The 19,604-nt window shown below is 36.9% G+C and overlaps 1 protein-coding gene across 7 annotated transcripts in view; it reads left to right on the top strand.

Annotated features, from left to right (window-relative positions):
- The window catches only part of Rpgr (retinitis pigmentosa GTPase regulator), a 57,551-nt gene that overhangs the window by 12,815 nt on the left and 25,132 nt on the right, over positions 1 to 19,604 (top strand). For all 7 annotated transcript variants that reach the window (XM_060374797.1, XM_060374793.1, XM_060374792.1 and 4 more), the window contains exons 7-13: positions 748 to 906; positions 1,545 to 1,700; positions 4,576 to 4,700; positions 8,790 to 8,960; positions 10,002 to 10,170; positions 13,090 to 13,187; positions 18,102 to 18,170. In XM_060374797.1, the coding sequence (XP_060230780.1) occupies positions 748 to 906; positions 1,545 to 1,700; positions 4,576 to 4,700; positions 8,790 to 8,960; positions 10,002 to 10,170; positions 13,090 to 13,187; positions 18,102 to 18,170 (947 nt within the window). The remainder of the gene's footprint in view (positions 1 to 747; positions 907 to 1,544; positions 1,701 to 4,575; positions 4,701 to 8,789; positions 8,961 to 10,001; positions 10,171 to 13,089; positions 13,188 to 18,101; positions 18,171 to 19,604) is intronic.

The following is a 19,604-nucleotide window of genomic DNA, read 5'->3' as shown; positions in this document are numbered from 1 at the left end:
ATGAATAAGAAAGTCTCTGATTTCAAGAAGCTCATAGTCATCATGTGATAACTAATTCAAAGGAGAGTAGAGTTAATGTGGACAAGGTGGAAATAGTTGGTAGTGCTATATGACTGATCAAATGTTATCTTTATAGAGATTCAACTTAGGCATTTCATACATCATCAAGCATTCTAGAGAAAGTGTTTTTAAAAAGGCAAACAATCTAGAGCTGGCTGCAAAGGCCTATAATACTAATTACTTAGGAGGCTAAGGGAGAAGTATTCCAAGTTCAAGACCTGCTATAAGAGTGAGTTCAAGGCCAGCCTGGGAAACCTTGTGAAACCTACTCTCAAAATCTGAAACATATAAAAAGCACTGGGGCTTGAGCTCCATGGTCAAGCTGTTGACAAACATGTTTGAGGCCCTAGAATTAATTCCTGGTACCACTATCGCCACACATGCACACACATGTAAGCCACAAAGGGACTGGGAATATGTAAAAGTGTCTTTGCTACGTTTTCTGTAAAAACTAAAATGATTTTCTAATTCTTTATAGTAATGAATTCTTTATGAAGGGTACTAGTTAAAATAACTGAAGGTTTAAACAAAAAACAAAAAACAAGCTTATATTCTTACGATCTTAAGAAAGATCAGATTTACTTAATTACTGGCCAAGTTTTTGTGGAACATGAGAACATGTACCAAAGAACCACTATTCTGTTTATATTTATGTCCCTGTTAATCATTCTTCTTTTCCTCCAACAGCTGACGGAGAACTATATACATTTGGAGAACCTGAGAATGGAAAATTGGGCCTTCCCAATCAGCTGCTGATCAATCACAGGTCACCCCAGCGCGTGGTGGGAATTCCCGAGAAGGTGATTCAAGTAGCCTGTGGTGGAGGGCACACTGTGGTTCTCACAGGTATGTGTGGAGCATGCTGCACTATTTCCTGTACTCAGTAGTAGCTAAAGATATTTTAACGTTCCTTTTTACTGTGACAAGATAAAAATATGTGAGCCTGTAGAGATGGTTCAGTGTTAAAAGCCCTTGCTCTTGTATCATGAGGACACGAGTTTGGATTTCAGCACTTCAGTTTGGGCAGCTCACAAATGGCTGTGTAATTCCAGCTCCAACCTCTCTTCTGGCCTCAGTGGGCACCTTTGCATACAACATATTAATACTGAAATAAGTCTATAAAGAAGAATATTAGCATGAGCTATAGCTACTAAAGATATTCTAGGATATATGATATAGTATTGTTACAAATACATGTGATGGAGTATCTTTCAAACCTTTCTTACGTAACTAAGATAGGTGTCTGCTGTAAGGTGCATTCTTTCCCTTCCCTCAGCTACTGGAAACCACCATTCTTAGTCTCTATGAATTTGAATCCTGTACATCCCAGATGGAATCATGCCTTGCATGTGTCTCTATTATGATCCCTGCCTTTCATTTATATACTTAATAGATATATTTCTGGCTCAGGGAAGACATGTTTTAAAATTAAGTTACTCGTTTACTTTACATCTCGATCCATGTATGTGTTCATTTCCTCTCAGAAAAACTTGTGTATGCTTTTGGCCTGGGACAGTATGGTCAACTGGGACTTGGCACTTTTCTTTTTGAAACATCAGAACCCAAAATCATTGATCGTATTAAGGATCAGAAAATAAGTTATATTTCCTGTGGAGAAAACCATACAGCCATGATGACCGGTATGAAATCATTTTTCTGATTTTTGTTTCTAGAATTTGGATAGACTTTATTATAAAATGGATGATATGTGAAATGAATGTATCTAACTTCTTATAGAATTTATGCCTGAGGAAATGGAATTATGTGATTGATAGTCTAAATATAAAGTTATAATTTGGTTTAAAAGTAAATTAAACTACAATTCAGATTAGCATAAATGTGGATGCAGGCTATAGCTCAGTTGTAGCACAGGTTCTTAGCTTTACTCAGTCTCCAGCACCCTAAATAAAAATGATCCACATTTAGAACCAAAAAATATACCTTTGGTCAAGAGTAAGACTGCAAAGTCCTTTTGAAATTGTATTTGTTTGAAGTCTCTTAATGCTTCCAAAACTCTCCTCGAGACAGAGAGAAAAATCATACAAGGAAAGTTTTATTTTTCTGTCTACTCAGTATAGAAGAGCTGCAGCCATGCTGAGTGATATTTGGGGATACTTTAACCACAAAGGGTGATCAAGTTTCAGGCCTGACTTCTTCCCCTTGCATAGTAGAGAGAGAGAGAGAGAGAGAGAGAAGGGTGCCATAGTGACCACCAGGGGGCGACTAAGGACTGACTCCTTCCTTCCCTTTGCAAAATAGTAGAGAGAAGGCCACTGCAAAAACCACCGAGCAAATATATACATCTTCCTCTTTATTGTGTTCTATGTTACCAAATAAGATATTACTTTGCCCTCTTGCCTATCATTCTCATAAACTAGAAGCTGTTGATAATGTGGAATTCAATAAAATTCTTCCTTGAAATGGCTTGGCCGTTAACTGTTGGAAATTTTCTATATTTGAGAACTTAAACACTTTGTAACAAGAGGACCTATATTTCCACTGTTTCATCTAAAGCCAAAATAAAATGTGGAAAGGTTAGAAATAGTTCTATTGTACTGAATAATCTAGAATCTCATATTTCTGTTTTCCCTCTCTCTATCCAAAACAGCTTCAAATAGAGCAGAGCTCATGTAACCATTACTGTTTAGAGAAAGTAGGAATTAGAAAGCACGAGCTACTACTATAAATAGTATCCTCTGTCCCACAGAACTCTTCAAGGAAAATAACGTGCCCATTATCAAGTATTGATTTTCTTCTTTGTAGAGCATGTAACAATACTCTGTAGAATATAAAAAAGTACCATTCCTTCATTGTCCTATTGGGGCTGTTGAAATGTGTCTTTTACTGTGATGCTTAGGGCTTCTAAGTGCCTAAGCTTAGGCACTTAAACTTCATAGTGCCATTTTTCATCAACCCTGAATTATCAGTAATGGTGAATATACTTTTTATGACTCATGTGTCTTAACATATATTGCTTAGTTTGCAGAGTATGTTTTCTACCTGAAAAGAGTTTTGACACAAGTCACTGCATATTAAGTTTGTGTTTTGTTTTGTTTTGTTTTGTTTTGTTTTGTTTGTGGTTTTGCTCATGCATCCTCCCCAGGGAACAAGCACTACAGATTTTGTTCTCTCTCTAGTACAGTGTGATACAGGTAGTGCATTTGCTGAAATTCTTGCTCCCTATCAATAGCTCATACTTTTACATGTTCTTTGAGCTTGGAAGTACAACCAAGCAAATGAGAGAAGGGTTTACTTTCTCCAGAAAAAGAAAATCACCTTTGAAAAGCACATATTAAAAAAAAAATTGCAGGGGTGGATTACCAAAATTTGGATAAATTTTGACTTTGGATGAATCAAAGTCAAAATAAGGAATTTGTTAACTTTTGTAAATTAAAATAGTAACTTATCATCTTACTGAGTTACTTCAAGTCAGTCTTCAGTCAGGTGTTGGGGATTCTCTTAGTGTGCAGCCACTTTGCCTTCTTCGTTCAGAAGTCCCCAAATATGAGCTAATCATTTCCCAGCCTAAAGGCATTCACTTAAAAAGGCTTACCACTCCTCCAATATAATCTAAACTAATTTAACTGTCCCTAGTGTTGTCCTGCCATACTGCTTTAGACCATGAAACTCTCAGGCCTCCTTATTCAGCTTGCTGATTACCTTTGAGCCACTTGTCTGACCTGTGGTCTCCATTATACAAGTCTTTCCTTGTAGTGCTGGCTCTGCCTAGATGATGCTTTATTTCTTTTTCTTATAGCTAAATTCTCTTTTAGGATTCAGTTTGACAGCCTTCTCTACCCCCCTGATTAGAGAGCAATTCTCCTTATCTGTGCCCTAATTGGCCTCTGCTTCTGTGACACTTAACCCACACCCTTTAAATGTAGACTGTGAAGGAGGGGCTAGCAAAGAAGTGCAAAAGTTACGTGTACTTGCTGTGTCAATATGTAGCAAGGTTAGTTAGAGAGAAGTGACAGGAAGTGCTCATCAGTGTATCCCCATCAAGACAGGACTCAGATATCGATATGGAGATTAGTCAGAATGGTTGGATGAATCCCGGCACTGCTTAGGTAGCAATTCCACACCCCAAAAGCCAAATTAATGAAAGAGACAGCTGTTTCTGAGTGTCATAGTTCTCCACCAGTGACAAATTTGTACCCCTGGGAGAAACAAATGATGTCTGGGGATATTTTTGATCATCACTGCTGCAGAAAGGGGTTATTCTACCAGCCTGTAGTGGACAGAGGCCATTGGTAGTGCTAAATAGACCACCATGCATAAGACAGACACACATAAGGATACTGCAACCACCAAGGTAAAGTGGTCCATTCTCAGTTCCATTGCCTACTATTATATATAGAACCACAGACACTAAGCTTTGTTTTGGTCAGTAGAGCAGAATGAACTTAATACAGAATTCTATGAAAAGTTATAATTTCAGTAGAAGTTAATGTATTTGTTTATAACTAGATTCATACAAATGGAACTTATGTAACCTCAATTTTATTTGCATTTTAGATATAGGGCATATGTATACTTTTGGAGATGGCCGACATGGAAAATTAGGACTTGGAATGGAGAATTTTACCAATCAGTTCTTTCCTACTTTGTGCTCTAACTTTTTGAAATTTACAGTTCAATTGGTAAGGGTTTCACATTCCTTCTTACATATTTTCTTTATTTCTAGATCTGAGATTTTTTGGTATTTTGTAGAAAATACATATTTTATGTTTGTGTGAGAATTTCATAGATAGAGCTAATAACTATAAACTAGTTCTATGAGAGCCAAATGTTAGACATCACAGTGCTCTGAAAAATCTCCTTTTACAGTTATTCAGATGTTTTTCCTACAAATAGACCTTTCTGCTTCATTCTCACTTCTCTTCAAAGCCAAACTGTGCCATGCCTATAAGCTTTGTGTCACATATAGCAAGTACCCATAGAATGTCTTGCTCACAACACTAAATACAGGGCAACTGCAATGTTACTATGGAAGGTTGGACACTCAAACCCTTCACAAGAAGAGACGTGATAAGAAACGAAGAGTGTTGCGAAGGATTTGTTGGTTGAGCAGTCAGCTAAGAATTTATCTTTTCAGTGAGACATCACCATCAGGTTTCCTATTTTATTGTCTCTAGTATTTTTTTCCCAGTTAAGAACTGTAGACACGTAAGCTCTGCTTATTGCCTCTCTAAAGATATGGTGCCTCATCGTATGGAGTAGGTCTCTTACTCATTTAATAACTGTGATAGTTTTAGATGCCAACTTGACACAATTGAAAATCACATGGGAAGGGAGCCTCACTAGGGAATTGTTGGTGTGTGGGCACACCTGTGAGAGATTTTTCTTAACTAGGTTTATTGCAGTCTAAAGACCCAGCATGAATCTTGGCAGCACCATTTCACAGGCTGGCCCTGTAGTGTGTTTAAAGGAGGGAGAGCAAGATGGGCACTAACTAGCATTCATGTATGCACTGCTCTCTGCAGCTGGCTATGGGTATGATGTGATTACCTTCCTCGAGCTCCTACCACTGTGACTTACTTGCTTTGATGGGCCTCAACCTACAAATGAGAGCTAAAAGCCTACTATGTACAAGATCCTGGCCAAAATATTAGGAGCACAAATTATTCAGTGTTGAACAAAATACCAACTGTGTACAAAAATCTAAATGAAATTTTGATGGAAGTAAGGTGCAGAGTATGCAATTCTTATATCACCAGGAAGGCACTGCAAAGTGGCTAGAATCTGAGTCTGAAAAATAGTATAGGCTCTTTTTTTCAATGACTTTTATCGACAAATTAAGATCATTTATATTTAGGAACATTATTGAGATAGATTTGCTAATTCCTCTAATTAAAAATTAATATAAACATAATTATACCACTTCCCCTGTGTCCTATTCTTCCCAATGACCCCTCTCCCAAATTCACATCCTCTTTTTTAATCATTTTTCCATATACATATAAACAAATAAGTATATAAGGATAACATACTGAGTTGTTGTGTGTAGCCTGCATGTCCCTTGCATTAAATAAGCAATCAGAGGGCTCATATCTGGAGAAGACTAATTCTGTCACTACAGTTGTTAGTATAGGGTTTTTGTTAACATTTTTGTGAAAAGCATTTACTTCTTAAAATTCATTAGTGGTCTTATTTTTCATTATTTTGTCCAGTGTGCCTGTATTTTCCTCTAAAGACTTATAAGCCTGTTGGGCACTGTGGCACATGCCTGTAATCCCAGCCCTTGAGGAGACAGGGGAAGATGGATCTCTGTGAGTTTGAGACCAGCCTAGTCTACAAAGTGAGTCCAGGACAGCCAGGGCTACACAGAGAAACCCTATCTCGAAAAACAAGACAACAACAAAACATAAGCCTGTAATTTAGAGAGTGTTCTTGTAAAGGAAAAGGCTTGAAAACATTTTCTTTTTCTTTTTTAATTACTTTTTTCTATTTTATAACTGCCTTTATTTTTCTTATTTATTACTTCTTATTTATTTATTACTTATTCAGGTTATCCACATTGTGTTTAGGCTATAGGCCCCTTTCTTGTCTCCTCTCAGTCATACCCTCCCTTCTTCTTTTCCCCCTATGCCCCTCCCCCAGTTCACTGATAGGGGAGGTTCTTCTCCCCTTCTATCTGACCCTAGCTTATCAGGTCTCATCAGGACTGGCTGCATTGTCTTCCTCTGTGGCCTGGCAAGGCTGCAACCCCCCACCCCCACCCCCCACCCCCACCCCCGTGAGGGAATTGATCAAAGAGCCTTTCACTGAGTTCATGCCAGAGACAGCCCCTGCTCACCTTACTAGGGAACCCACCTGGAGACTGACTCTATGGGCTACATCTTAGCATGGGTTTTAGGTCCTCATACATGGTCCTTGGTTGGAGTATCAGCTTCTGCAGGATCACATGGGCCCAGATTTTTTGGCTCTGTTGGTCTCCTTGTGGAGTTCCTGTCCCCTCCAGGTCTTTCTATCTCCCTCTTCTTTCATAAGATTCCCTGCAGTCAGAACTCCAGAAGTTAAACAACAAACCAAGCAATCCAATTAAAAAATGGGGTACAGAGCTAAACAGAGAATTTTCAATAGAGGAATATTGAATGGCAGAGAAACACTTAAATGTTCAGCGTCCTTAGTCATTAGGGAAATGCAAATCAAAATGGCCCTGAGATTTCACCATACATCCATCAGAATGGCTAAGATAAAAGACTCAAGTGACAACACATGCTGGAGAGGGTGTGGAGAAAGGGGAACCCTCCTCCATTGCTGGTTGGGAATGTAAACTTGTACAACCACTTTGGAAATCAAGCTGGTGCTTTCTCAGAAAATTAAGATCCAGCTATACCACCCCTGGGCATATATTCGAAATATGCTCAAGTATACAACATGGACATTTGCTCAACAATGTTCGTTGCAGCTCTATTTGTAATAGCCAGAATCTGGAAACAACCTTGATGTCCCGCAATGGAGGAATGGATGCAGAAAGTATGGTACATTTACACAATGGAATACTACTCAGCAATTAAAAACAAGGAAATTATGAAATAAGCAGGCAAATGGTGAGAACCAGAAACGATTATCCTTAGTGAAGTATCCCAGAAGCAGAAAGACACACATGGTATATATTCTCTTACAAGTGGATATTAGCCTTGTATTATAGGATAAACATACCCAAATCTATAGTCCTAAAGAAGCTAAACAATAAGGAGGACCCTAGGGAAGATGCTCAATCTTCATTCAGAAGGGCAAATGGGATAGACATCAGAAGTGGGAGAAGACAGGGAGCAGGACAGGAGCCTACCACAGAGAGCCTCTGAAAGACTCTACTGATTATTGTATTGTTCAGACGCTGAGACTGATAGCCAAACTTTTGTATTTATTTTTGACAATTATGTGTGTGTTTGTGTATATTATGATTGCATTCATCTCATTAATCTGTCATATCCTCTTCCTTCTTAAAGCTTTCTTCTCAGCCAGCACATCTTTTACTCTCATGCCTATTTTTATTTATTTATTTATTTTGGTTCACTTAATTTAGAACTGCTTACATAAGCATGATAGGGGACTATTTGCTAGAACATGGCCAACACACTATTCGTTGCACCACTAAAGAAAATGTCTCCCTCTTCCTCAGTAACCAATAACTACCAGTAGTTCCTTAGAATAGAGTGTTACTTCTTGGATTGAACTCTTTCCTTGACAGAATATGAGGGGCCAAATTTTGTGCAGACTTTGTACAGGTATGCATAACTGCTGTATATTTATTGTTATAATGGTCAGAGACATTGTCCTTCTTGAGTAATTTATTTATTCTCTGAATATTTTGTGACTTTTTAATGTTGTCCCAAAGATCAAAATACAACATTTTCTAAGTTTTAATGAGATACCAAATGTGACAAGGTCATCTTCTCCAGATTATATTAAATTGGAAGGTGGAGTAGACTGGTTTTACTTTTTAGTAAATGTTTAAAGAATATATATTTAATTCATGTATATGTATACATCTATACATGTATACATGCATATCAACATATGTCTACGTGTGTGTGTAGATAGATAGATAGATAGATAGATAGATAGATAGATAGATAGATGGATAGATGGATAGGTAGATATAGATATGGAGAATGATAGAACAGGGAAAAGCCATACACTAGACAGTCTTCTGAGTTAGGTTAGTCCACTTGTGTTTGCTGTTATCATTGTTTAATTTTCCTATGTGCTTGTGCTTGCAGATTGCCTGTGGTGGATGTCACATGCTAGTTTTTGCCACTCCACGACTTACTTCAGCAGATGACCCTGAATATGAAGAGGCATATGAGCCTTACCTAAATACATGTTCTTTGGCCATAAGTGACCTCTCCCCAGGAACTTCTTTATCAGCACGTTTGCGTCGAAGAGAGCGGGTACAGTTGTGCTGTATTCTGTATGAAAATATTACCTGCCACTGCCAAAACAAACAAACAAACAAACAAACATAAAACAAGAACAGTAAATACAGGGACAATTTTTTTTTTAAATTAAAGGAGGGACTTTCAAGATGAAACTGGTAATAAAATGATCACATGTAAAGGCTTTTAAACTTTTATAGCAAGTTCAAAGTTGAGATACTAAGGAATACAAATTGGAAAATTCCAATTACCAAGGTTAACTTTTTTTATAGATGATTATTGAACACAGCACATTTTCATAGATCTTCCTTACCTCAAAGTAAGTGGTCCCTTGATTGTTTTTTTAGACGTATGTGGATTGACTATTTGTTACATGCTTTTTTTGTAATACTGTGCTAAGAACATTTCTATGCATGTAACATGGCTTTTAGAATGTATAATATGTAATTAGCATAAAAGATAGTGTTATATTGTACAACAGATATGGAGAACTTAATCATTCAGTATAATGCTGTCTCCTTTTGTTCTAAGCCTCCAGAGCAGTGGAAGATGATAGACTATAAACAATGAAACATGAAAACAAAGAAATAAGTCATTTACTTGGTACATTTAGAGACTCTCTGTGCTTTAAAATTTCTATATAAGTTGTACATATTTTAAAAAATATTAATGCTTAAAGGCTTTCAAAATTACTTTAAGTTCTAAAATGTATTCCCTTTGAAGTAAAAAGTTTTATTATGCAATAGTATATGTGGAAATATTGAAACCTGTCACATCAGTCTGGTAATTTTTTGTTTCTTATGAGCATATTTTTGTTTCTTAGAGTAGACAGATGAAACACAAACACACTCCCTAACACATGGAAAATAGGCTTTGATAATGACAGTTTGGAGTGCCTGAGATACCAAGACAAACAAACAAAGACAACAAAACAAAAACAGAAGGCTGTTGAGTCCTTGGAAGCTTTTTTCTTAAATATTTTCAGTAACTACAAAAAAGTGCGTGTAGACCCTATATATATTGTCATTTGACAATCTGTTTCACTTTATTTTAAAGGAGAGACCCACATGCCCTACTTCAATGATGGGAACACTGCCTCCATTAGAGGGGACTTCTGCCTCCGTTTCAACTTCTCATTTTCCCCCTAATTCAATCCCTTTCCGTTCATCTGTGAATAGTTACCAAGAGAAAAGCCTCTCGGACTCCATGGAGCCACTAGGCTCAGGTAATGCTGGCCTGCTTTCAAAGGAAATGGGCCTTGCAATCTTGCCTTTTTCATGTTTATCATAAGATGTTTTCTGCTGGGCCAGAGACATAGGTCGGTGGTGAAACATAGGACTTGCTTAATGTGGGTTTGGTCCTGGGATTGATTCCCAGCACTGGAAATAAATGCAGCACATGGCTTTGTTCCAGTTTGTTCAACTGTCCTCTCCCTAGAGTCTGACATCTCAAACTGTAGCTGAAATCTATAATAATATACACCACTTACCACCACAGCAACTATGGAGCAATGGCTGATACACACAGAATCATTTAAGGCCTGCAAATTTCATGAAAGAACCAGGCTAGCTAGCTGCTGGAGGGAACTATGAGGCCAATGGGAAACAATGTGTAAGTTAATGGAGGTGAGCCAGTAGTCCAGGAGAGCATAGTAACACTGGAGACAAGATATAGAGGCCCTGGTACACTTGAGAGGCTGGTATATAAAACAGTCTTTGGTGGAAGAGATGATACATTCCACTTTAATAGGAAAATGAGAAGTTGGATACAAAAGTGTATATAAAGATATAGAAATAGAGAGATATAAATATAGAGAAATGTGGATTAGATAGGTACGTAGGGAGAGAAAGAGAGAGAGATGGATAGATAGATGGACAGATAGACAGATTGGTGAGCACAGAAAGTAGATCTGGCCTAGTGCCTTACATTTTCTCAATCAAACCTGAGGCAAGGCCCTGTCAGTTTATATAAACTGCTTTCTTTTCCAAACCTACATTCTCTCTGTTCTCCAATCTGTCCTTTTGTGACAGTTTCCATATCAATCTTTCTAAAGTGCAGTTTAATGCCTATCTGTTCTTTGTCCTCTGAAGATTCCTGATTTTTATAAAAGTAACTATAAATTTTCCTATATGCAGCCCACCTGCTGTTCTAGCTTCATCTTTCAATAATATTTTCTTATAATATTCATCTAGGTTAGGAGATAGCAAACTATGGCCAATGATATAAATCTACCTGGTGTCCTATTTTTGTAAGTGCAAATGTATGGAAACCCAGCCATCCCAGTTCCTTTGTGTATTGTAAATATCTGCTTTTGGGTTAAAATGTCAGAGGTTGGAGCTGGTGAGAAAGGCCAGCAGTTAAGAGCACTTGCTCTTGCCGAAGACCAGAGCTGAGATCCCCGTAACCTATGTTGGGTGTCCATGTTGGACAGCTCACAACCACCTGTAACTCCAGGTGCAGGGGGTTCAGGCACCCTTTTTCTACCTTCTCCACACACACAGAGTAATAAACTGTTTTTGAAAGTTTCAGATGTTAAGTAGTCTTTACTTCACATCTGAAACTTTCAAAAAACATCTTCAGATATTAACTATTGCCTTGGTATGATCGAACTGAGTTATTTAGTTTGACTTACTGAAAAGAGGATGGGCTGTAGAGTCAGACAAAACTCTAGAGATGGGAGCTAGACACAAGAGTCAGTGAAGCTTGCTTTTCTCTCATTGTCACAGGGTTAATCCAACATAAGTTAAAGTATATGCTTCTGATACTTGGGAAATCTTTAACAGAAGCTACTTTCTTGTGTATCTCTCTACTTTGCCTTATTAGTATTTGGGCTTTCTTTTTTTTCCCCCTTTCACCTGTATCTCTACCCACCTCTTAGAATTCTACTTGTTCTTTCATGTATCATGTAAGTGAAATCTTTCCTGATTCCCAATATATATATGTGGTTTTTAAATTTACCTAGTATCCTATGTTCTATACCCCTTCTATTATGTTTATTAAGACTTAACTCTTACATTACTTCTTCCTCATGAACACACACACGCACATGCACACAAACACCACTATTTTATACCTTAAATATAGATAATTAAAACACAGAAATAATTAGTAATTAAGTTTTCTCTACAAGTTATCTCATATGGGAGTAATGTAAAATGAGTACACATTTAATTGAAAGTATTTAAAAGGGAACAATGAGTGTGTACTGACATTTTTAATGGAAATTTCCTCAGGAAGTACCCCATGTATAATCAGGTGATCAAAAAGAGCATAGTGACAAATGGACAAAGGTGTAAGTTCAGATTGAGCCAGTTGTTTTGGAATTTTTTTGTTTTATAATATTCTCTGATATCACCAATATTTTTGAGAAGCTCTAAATGCTTATACTAGTATTTTTTATTGTTACAAAAAGGTGATCAAACTTTAACAGGTCAAAATAACATTTATTATTTGATACATCTTCTGAGAGTCAAGAATTCAGGAGGAGCTTGGCTCAGGGCTTCATGTGTAGGTACTTTCCTGGACTTGTGCTGTTAAATGGGATGATAGTATCTGGAAGCTTCACTGGACTTCTGGCTCATTCATGTGACTGTTAGGAAGTCACTTCGCATCCTTGCCATAAAGGCATAGGCTTCTCCTTAGAAATATTCACAATATGGCTTCTCCTAGAGAAAGAAGTCAGAAAGAGAGAAGGCACATGTGTGTGACCAAGAAACTATAGTGATGTCACAGTATGTCCTTTACTTGTTTGATCGTACACATAGAATTTAACTTCATATCATTAGCATGGAGAACTTTAATGAGGAAAGACTATCAGGGAAGTGTGGGTCATTGGGACAATTGTAGGGCTAGCTGGCAGTAAGATGAGAAGTATTTATTCCAAAGGAATAGTGTTTGCATGTCCTTTTGGATGAAGCTTTTGCTACATAATTGCCAACAAAGTAGTTAAACTTTAAATATGAGATTTGAAAATGTGCTACTCCTATGAATGACTGCTGTTCATCTCCAGTTACAAGATTAAAGGGCCTTGGGCGCAATTAAACCCCATGATATATTATAGAGTGATTGTTTGTTTGTTTACTTTCTTTTCTCATTTCTTTTAAGAACTGAGTTTGACTTTTTCCTTTTCCTTTTACTCATTCAGATTATTATGAAGATAAAATGAACAAAGAGACAGAGACAGACAATTCTTCTGCAGTAGATTCAGAAAACTTAGGTGAAACTACTGATGTCTTAAATATGGTAATTATTTCCTGTCTATTTAGACCTGAATTATATAAATTTTAGTTTCTCATGAAATGTGTAATACTTTCTATATTCTTTTACATGTACAAAGCTGGTTTTCGTTAATATTTCATTAGTACATCTTAATATTAGTGAGTTTCACTGTGACATTTCCATACCTGCATAAAGCATGCTTTGATCATGTGTACCTTTTCTTTGACCTTCTCTTGCCCTATTCTTACTCTCTTGTACCAGCCCCTTCATGTAACAGGCTCTGAAGGGCCTTAAGTATCTAGCCAAGCTAAGCATGGCAAGCATGACTGGCAGGCCTTGCCCTTCTCCCCCTTTCCCTCTGCCTTTCTAGAAACCATTAGATTACATTCCTAAAGCTAGTCACCAAGGTCTCATCCCTTATTTGGCCACTTCCTCCTCCTGACTACCAAGGTCCAGCTATCAAAGTATTGAAGTTTAGCAATAAAAAACCCCCTTTGGCTACCTTAATTAACTTATCCAATTAAAATTAAATACCTCATCTTACCAGGGGGTTTTCCATTGTACCTTTATAAATTGCCCTTTTCCTATGTGCCAAGTCTAGTCTGTCTCCTCTCTATCCATAGACAGTCCTTTGTCCCCCAGAACAAAAAATCTTAACCCCCTCCCCTGTACCGTACCCTTTCTCTTTTCCCTCATTGTCTTATCTCCTGTCCTTATCTCTTATTCCTTGCATTTTGTTCCTTGTTGGTATAATGTTCTTTTGGAATGTATACACTTTACCCTTGTTCATTCAAATGCTGATTTCTCTCCCCCACTCTCTGGTTTCAATCCCGATATTGCATTGTGATATTTATTCTAAGCTTCACCTGTCTCAACTTCGGTAAACATGCCGAAATAAAGCAACTATACACAATGTTGAGCAAGGGAAAGGAAGCAGGAAGAGAGGGAGGAGCCAGAGGACAGGAAGGTGGGAGGCAGAGGAGAGAAGGGCAGGAGAGCTGGGAGAGCAAGGCTGGAAGAGAGGTCTTGGTACGATGTGGAGAATGAACCGGACCTAAGATTTCACTAAAAACAAATATAATGGGTGACTCTAAATGTTAGGAAACTATGCGGGCTTGGAGGTTTAGGATGGAATAACTATTGCCTAGCATTGTGTTCTAGGTTAACTAAATAAATCCAGTCTCTGTGTGGTGATTTGGTTATAGAGCTGTTTACGATCAACAGCAGCGTTACCAGAAGATATATCAACAGTAAATATTAATCAAAACCTACAACAGTACCTCTTGGTCTTGGGGTATCCTAAACCAATACTGATCCTTTCACCCTCCCCTGAAATTTTTGGTGATCTCTGATTGTCACTGAAAACTATTATTTAACCCTCATGTGTTTGTGTAATGGGTTTAGTTTTTCTTACTATTGCTTTCTGTTATTTTCTTTTTTTTATTCCATGTGGTCTGATAAGCTGTCAAAATTTAAAATGTTTTTGAAAAATTTATAGTTTCTTTTATGGCCTTATGGGCTATTTTAGAAAAAGTTACATATGCTGATATCAAGAAATGTGCAGTCTATATCTGTTGAAATACATGTTAGATCCATTTGCTCTATAGTGTATTTTATATCTAATATGACTTTGTTGATTTTTTTCTTAGATAAGAATATACTACTGATGTCACCACTATTATTGTGTTGGAGCCAATTTTATTGTAAAAATTGAGGGTTTCACTATTTGGTGCGCGTGTGTCTATGTGTATGCAATGGATTTGTGATGAATGGTTCCCTTGATCAATATGTAGTGACAATCTTGGTTTCTAATTTTGGCTTTCAGTATTTTTTTTTTTGTTAGATATTAGTATAGCTACTCTGGTTTATGTTCAGATTTCATTCACTTTGAAATAAATTTCCATTCCTTTCAGTTCTCTAGGTTTTGTTGATGCTTTTTTTTTCTTTTTGCATAGAGCATATTGCTCATTATTTTTTAAATTTAGTTACCTGATTTGTATCTTTAAATTGGTAAATTAATACAATTTACATTCAGGTTATTATTGAAAGGTGTGAGTATATATTCCTGATTTACTTCTTTCAAAAAAAAAAAAACAGCAACAGTTTATTTCTTCTTGTCTTAGAATTTCTTTCTCTTATCCTAGAAGTGGTGGGATAACAATACTGATATTTCTCATATACCTACTCTTATAGCAAGATGTATTCTTTTCAGTGCTCTCATGATTGTGGTTTGCCCCCTTTCCTCTTCTAGGTGTAGGATTACTTTGTATTCTGAGACACTGGTCTATTAGAAATGACTTAGATTAATACATAATTATCTTGGAAGGTTTTCTGTGATTTTGACAGATAACCCTGCTAGGAGTCTTAGGGTTACTATTGCTGTGATGAAATACCATAACCAAAAGCAACTTGAGAAGGAAAGGGTTTTTATTTCACATTTCACTCACCATTCCATATAAGAGTTCATCATCAAAAGCAGTGAAGGCAGGAGCCTGAAGGCAGGAGATGATGCAGAAACCATGATGGTCCTGCTTACTGGCTTGCTCCATGCAACTTCCATTTTTATAGAACCCAGAATCACTAGCCTTTGAGTGGCCCTATCCACAATGGGCTGGGTCCTCCCACATCAATCACTAATGAAGAAAATGCCCTTCAGGCTTGCCTTCAGCCTGATCTTATGGAGGCATTTTGTCAATTGAATTTCTTTCCTCTCAGCTGCCTTGAGCTTTTGTCAAGTTGACAATGATACTAGCCAGCATACCAAGTATGGTGATCTTGAGTGGCAGGTTTTTTTTTCCTATTAATTGAAATACATTATTATTCCATTCTCTCTAGTCTTTAATTTCTGCTGATAAGTCTTATCTTATTCTAATTTATTTACCTTTAAATATAACTGGGTGCTACTTTCTTAGCTTATTTGCTGTTGGTTACTTTTGAGACAGGGTCTCATTCTGTAGCCATTCTTTCTTATAACTCACTCTGTAGTCCAAGTTGGCCTTGAACTAATGATGGCCTAAAGACCATAGCCTTCATAGTATGTTTTTTTGTTGATATCTGCACATTTGTTGGCATGGTTGTGTCTTACACTATTATGTGAGATCCTAATTAGTAAGCATCTCTTTCCTAATGGTATACATTGAGGTATCAGTTTGTTGTGTAGTGTTGAATTTAATTGTAATTGAACTTCCTGACATAAAGTTCTTGTGGACTATTTGACATTGTTCAGTAAGTTTTGACATGATGTGTACAATGTCAGTCTGGTAAACCCACTCTGTGAACTCACATGTGGCTATCATGCAGAATATTATACAACTCTGCTTCTCTAGCTACTGACAGTTCAGTTCCAAAGACTCCTGTTTTCAAGAAAAGCACCTTCCTTTCAACTCTTTATTGTATCCTAATTTCTCACTGCACAGAATTCTTCCCATGGGCATTATATTATTATGTCTTCCCTCAGGCCAACTCGATTCTAGGCTAATACCTATTGATCTAGTGCAATATTGCCTGGAAACTGTTGTGTAGCTTTTGATGGGGAGGCATGAACAAACGTGTATTCATTCTATACAGGAAATTAACAAAAGACCATAGTAACAGTACTACCAAAGTCTATCTTGGTGAACCAATGAGAACATTGTGGATTACTTACAGGAATAAGTACATACATGACTCCAAGGTCATCTATGAAAATCCTGTCATTAAAAATCCCATTCCATTATATATGTGATGCTACCCACCCCCCCAAAAAAAATGCCTCTCTGGAACTTCGTCTATAACTTGAAGGCAGCTCACCAGAGAGCCTCCTCTCATCAGTAGTCCTTCCTGCTTCTGTGGTGCAGAAGGAGAGACTTGTGATTACCTAAGACTTGTGATTTGTTTTCTTCCTCTTTAAGATGGAATGCTTCAGTTAGAAGGAAGTTGCTGTACAACATGGTTGCAAAGAGAAAAATATAGGACGCTTTAATTCCCAGAGCAGTTTGACAGTAAACCATCCCAGTTGCAGCACCCAGAGAATAACTTTGGAAGTACGGAGAATTTCTCCAGAAAGAGCTTACTGTACTGATTTGAAGGCTCTTATCTGTCTAGACTGTGTAATGTCTTCCCCAGCCTGACAGTGTGATTTCTTTATAATTCTAAAGCTGAGTGGTGAATGGAAATCAGTGCCACAACACAGAGGAAACCAAATATAAGCCAATCGACTCAGAAACACACATACCACATTTTTCTTTCATGCATGGGATCTTGACTGTAAAGAAAAATATAACATGAAAATAGAAAGAGAACTATTTAGAGAGACAGGGTAAATGGGATGGGAAAGAATGGTAGAGGAATGAGTATGACTAAAGTACACACTGTGCCTGTGTGACAATGTCATAATGAGACATGGTATTTTGTTGAATGAATAAATGGTTGTATCTTTTTATATCTAGGCCTACAAAGGCTAACTTCAGAAGTCTGTGAGGTCATTCCAGGGAATTCCATAAACCCCTGAGTACCAAATTCTAGACTAGTAGAGCTTACTCTGAGGCATTTTGTCTTTCAGTATTAACTTCCTAGTGTGTACTCTTTTCGCCCTGCTAACTGCCATGTGATTGGTCTTGGGACACCTCTTTCTTTACATTTCTATTTCCAAACTCCATCCATCTCTAAAACTCTGTCACTCTAGTATTACATTCTGCCACTCTCCTCTCTACTCATCCACTTAAACAAATAGAGGGCTCCTGTTTTGCTCCTCATATGGAGAAGCTGAAAGGCACTGGGTTGTTTGAAGCAATATCTTGAGTATCAAGTCTATTTGTGAAGTTCTAAGTAGCTCTTCTATCCTGGCATCATTAGTATGGCAACTGTGAATAGACTGTATTAATACCCAAGTTTCTTGCATTCATTATTCATATATAGTTTGTCCATTTAATCTGGAACATATATTTTTATTTGTTTCAGACACATATGGTGAGCCTGAGTTCCAGTGAGAAGTCATTAAAATTTTCACCAGTTCAAAATTTTCAACAGGTATAACACAGAGTTATTATTATTATTATTATTATTATTATTAATATTGTGGGAAGAACAGTTTTAATTATCTTTCTTTGAAAACTTTGCTGAAAGAAGACAAAAAGGTAATCATTCACTAATTAAAATTTGAAAGACAAGAATGCAATGTAGGTGACTCCCATTTGGTTTCTTTTATTGGTAGCTATTTTCTCATATAATTTTACTGCTAGAATTTGCCCTTCCACTTATTTACCTAAGCTATGATGATGGCTCTTTTCTACCAAGTAATCAGTAATCATTGTAGCTCTTACTTCGGGAAAAAGGCTAGTATTTATCAGAGTGGACCTCTTAATTTGGTTTTGTATGACTTTGCGTATGCTGATTTTGCTGGATAATATTCACAGTTTACTAGCTCTAAAATGTTTCAGATTTTTTTAGTGTAAACTATTTGGAAATTATTTTACAATATTTGGAATGGACATTATCAAGAAAGGATTAGCATAAAATGGATTAAAATGAAATTTGGAAATTAGTAAGAGGCTGTCGATAAGGAGTAAGAAAGAGAGGTTTTAGTTAGTAACAATGTCAGGGGCAAAATACAGTCTGTGGTCCACAACCCTAGATAATGCAGACCTGTTCTGCCATGTTTTGCTTTTCATGACTTTAGGGGCCAATGAAATATAAATATGTGGTGTTTGGAAGTTACTTCAACATTTGGCTTTGGAAATCATTTAATTTATATTTTTCACTGCCTTTGCTACATTGTTAGGTAAAATTTCTTAAAATCAGATCCTACAAAATTCAGAAAGATCTTGCTGAATTATAAATATTTATAGCCAGCCCTCTAAAAGTGAGAGGCACAGTGAGCAATAGCATGTCTTTGAACATGGGAGAGCTGTTCTATTGACATGGCTGATAAGCTCAGCAAGTGCTGACTACTTTGGTGACTTAGTCTACCTCAAGTAGCTATCTTCCCTGTGTCTTTCCTTGCTGTTGTCTTAGAAGCTAGGCTTAATCTTTCCTTCTGGGTTGCTAAGAAAAGAAAGGTACAAACGTTTAGAACTTATTTTCTCGTATTTGGGCATGTCTCCCTTAGGATTCTAAAAAGAACTTATAATTTTCAAAACTTTCTAGAAACAGTAGGCGTGGAAAACCCTTCTTTTAAGACTGATATATTGTCCATATTGCACATACTGCTTTTATGTTAAGCTATGTCAGCTCTACTTTAGTGAGTAAAAAAGATTACATTTCTCATACTATTTCTGTATATTAGCTTGTTAATTTGTAACTCCTGCCTTTAATAATTTATTTGGCCAAAAAGTAAGGAACCTCTAGGCCTAGCATGTATCCCAGTTTGTAAAATTTGAATTACTTGAGCCTTGAACACATGTTAGGTTGTAAATGCAAATGTAAAAATCTTTGCAATGATTTATATAACTATGATACCTTTGT

The sequence above is a fragment of the Meriones unguiculatus genome, chromosome X (genome assembly GCF_030254825.1).
Source record: "Meriones unguiculatus strain TT.TT164.6M chromosome X, Bangor_MerUng_6.1, whole genome shotgun sequence".
Taxonomy (NCBI): domain Eukaryota; kingdom Metazoa; phylum Chordata; class Mammalia; order Rodentia; family Muridae; genus Meriones; species Meriones unguiculatus.
This window is presented reverse-complemented; position numbering and strand designations above follow the sequence as displayed.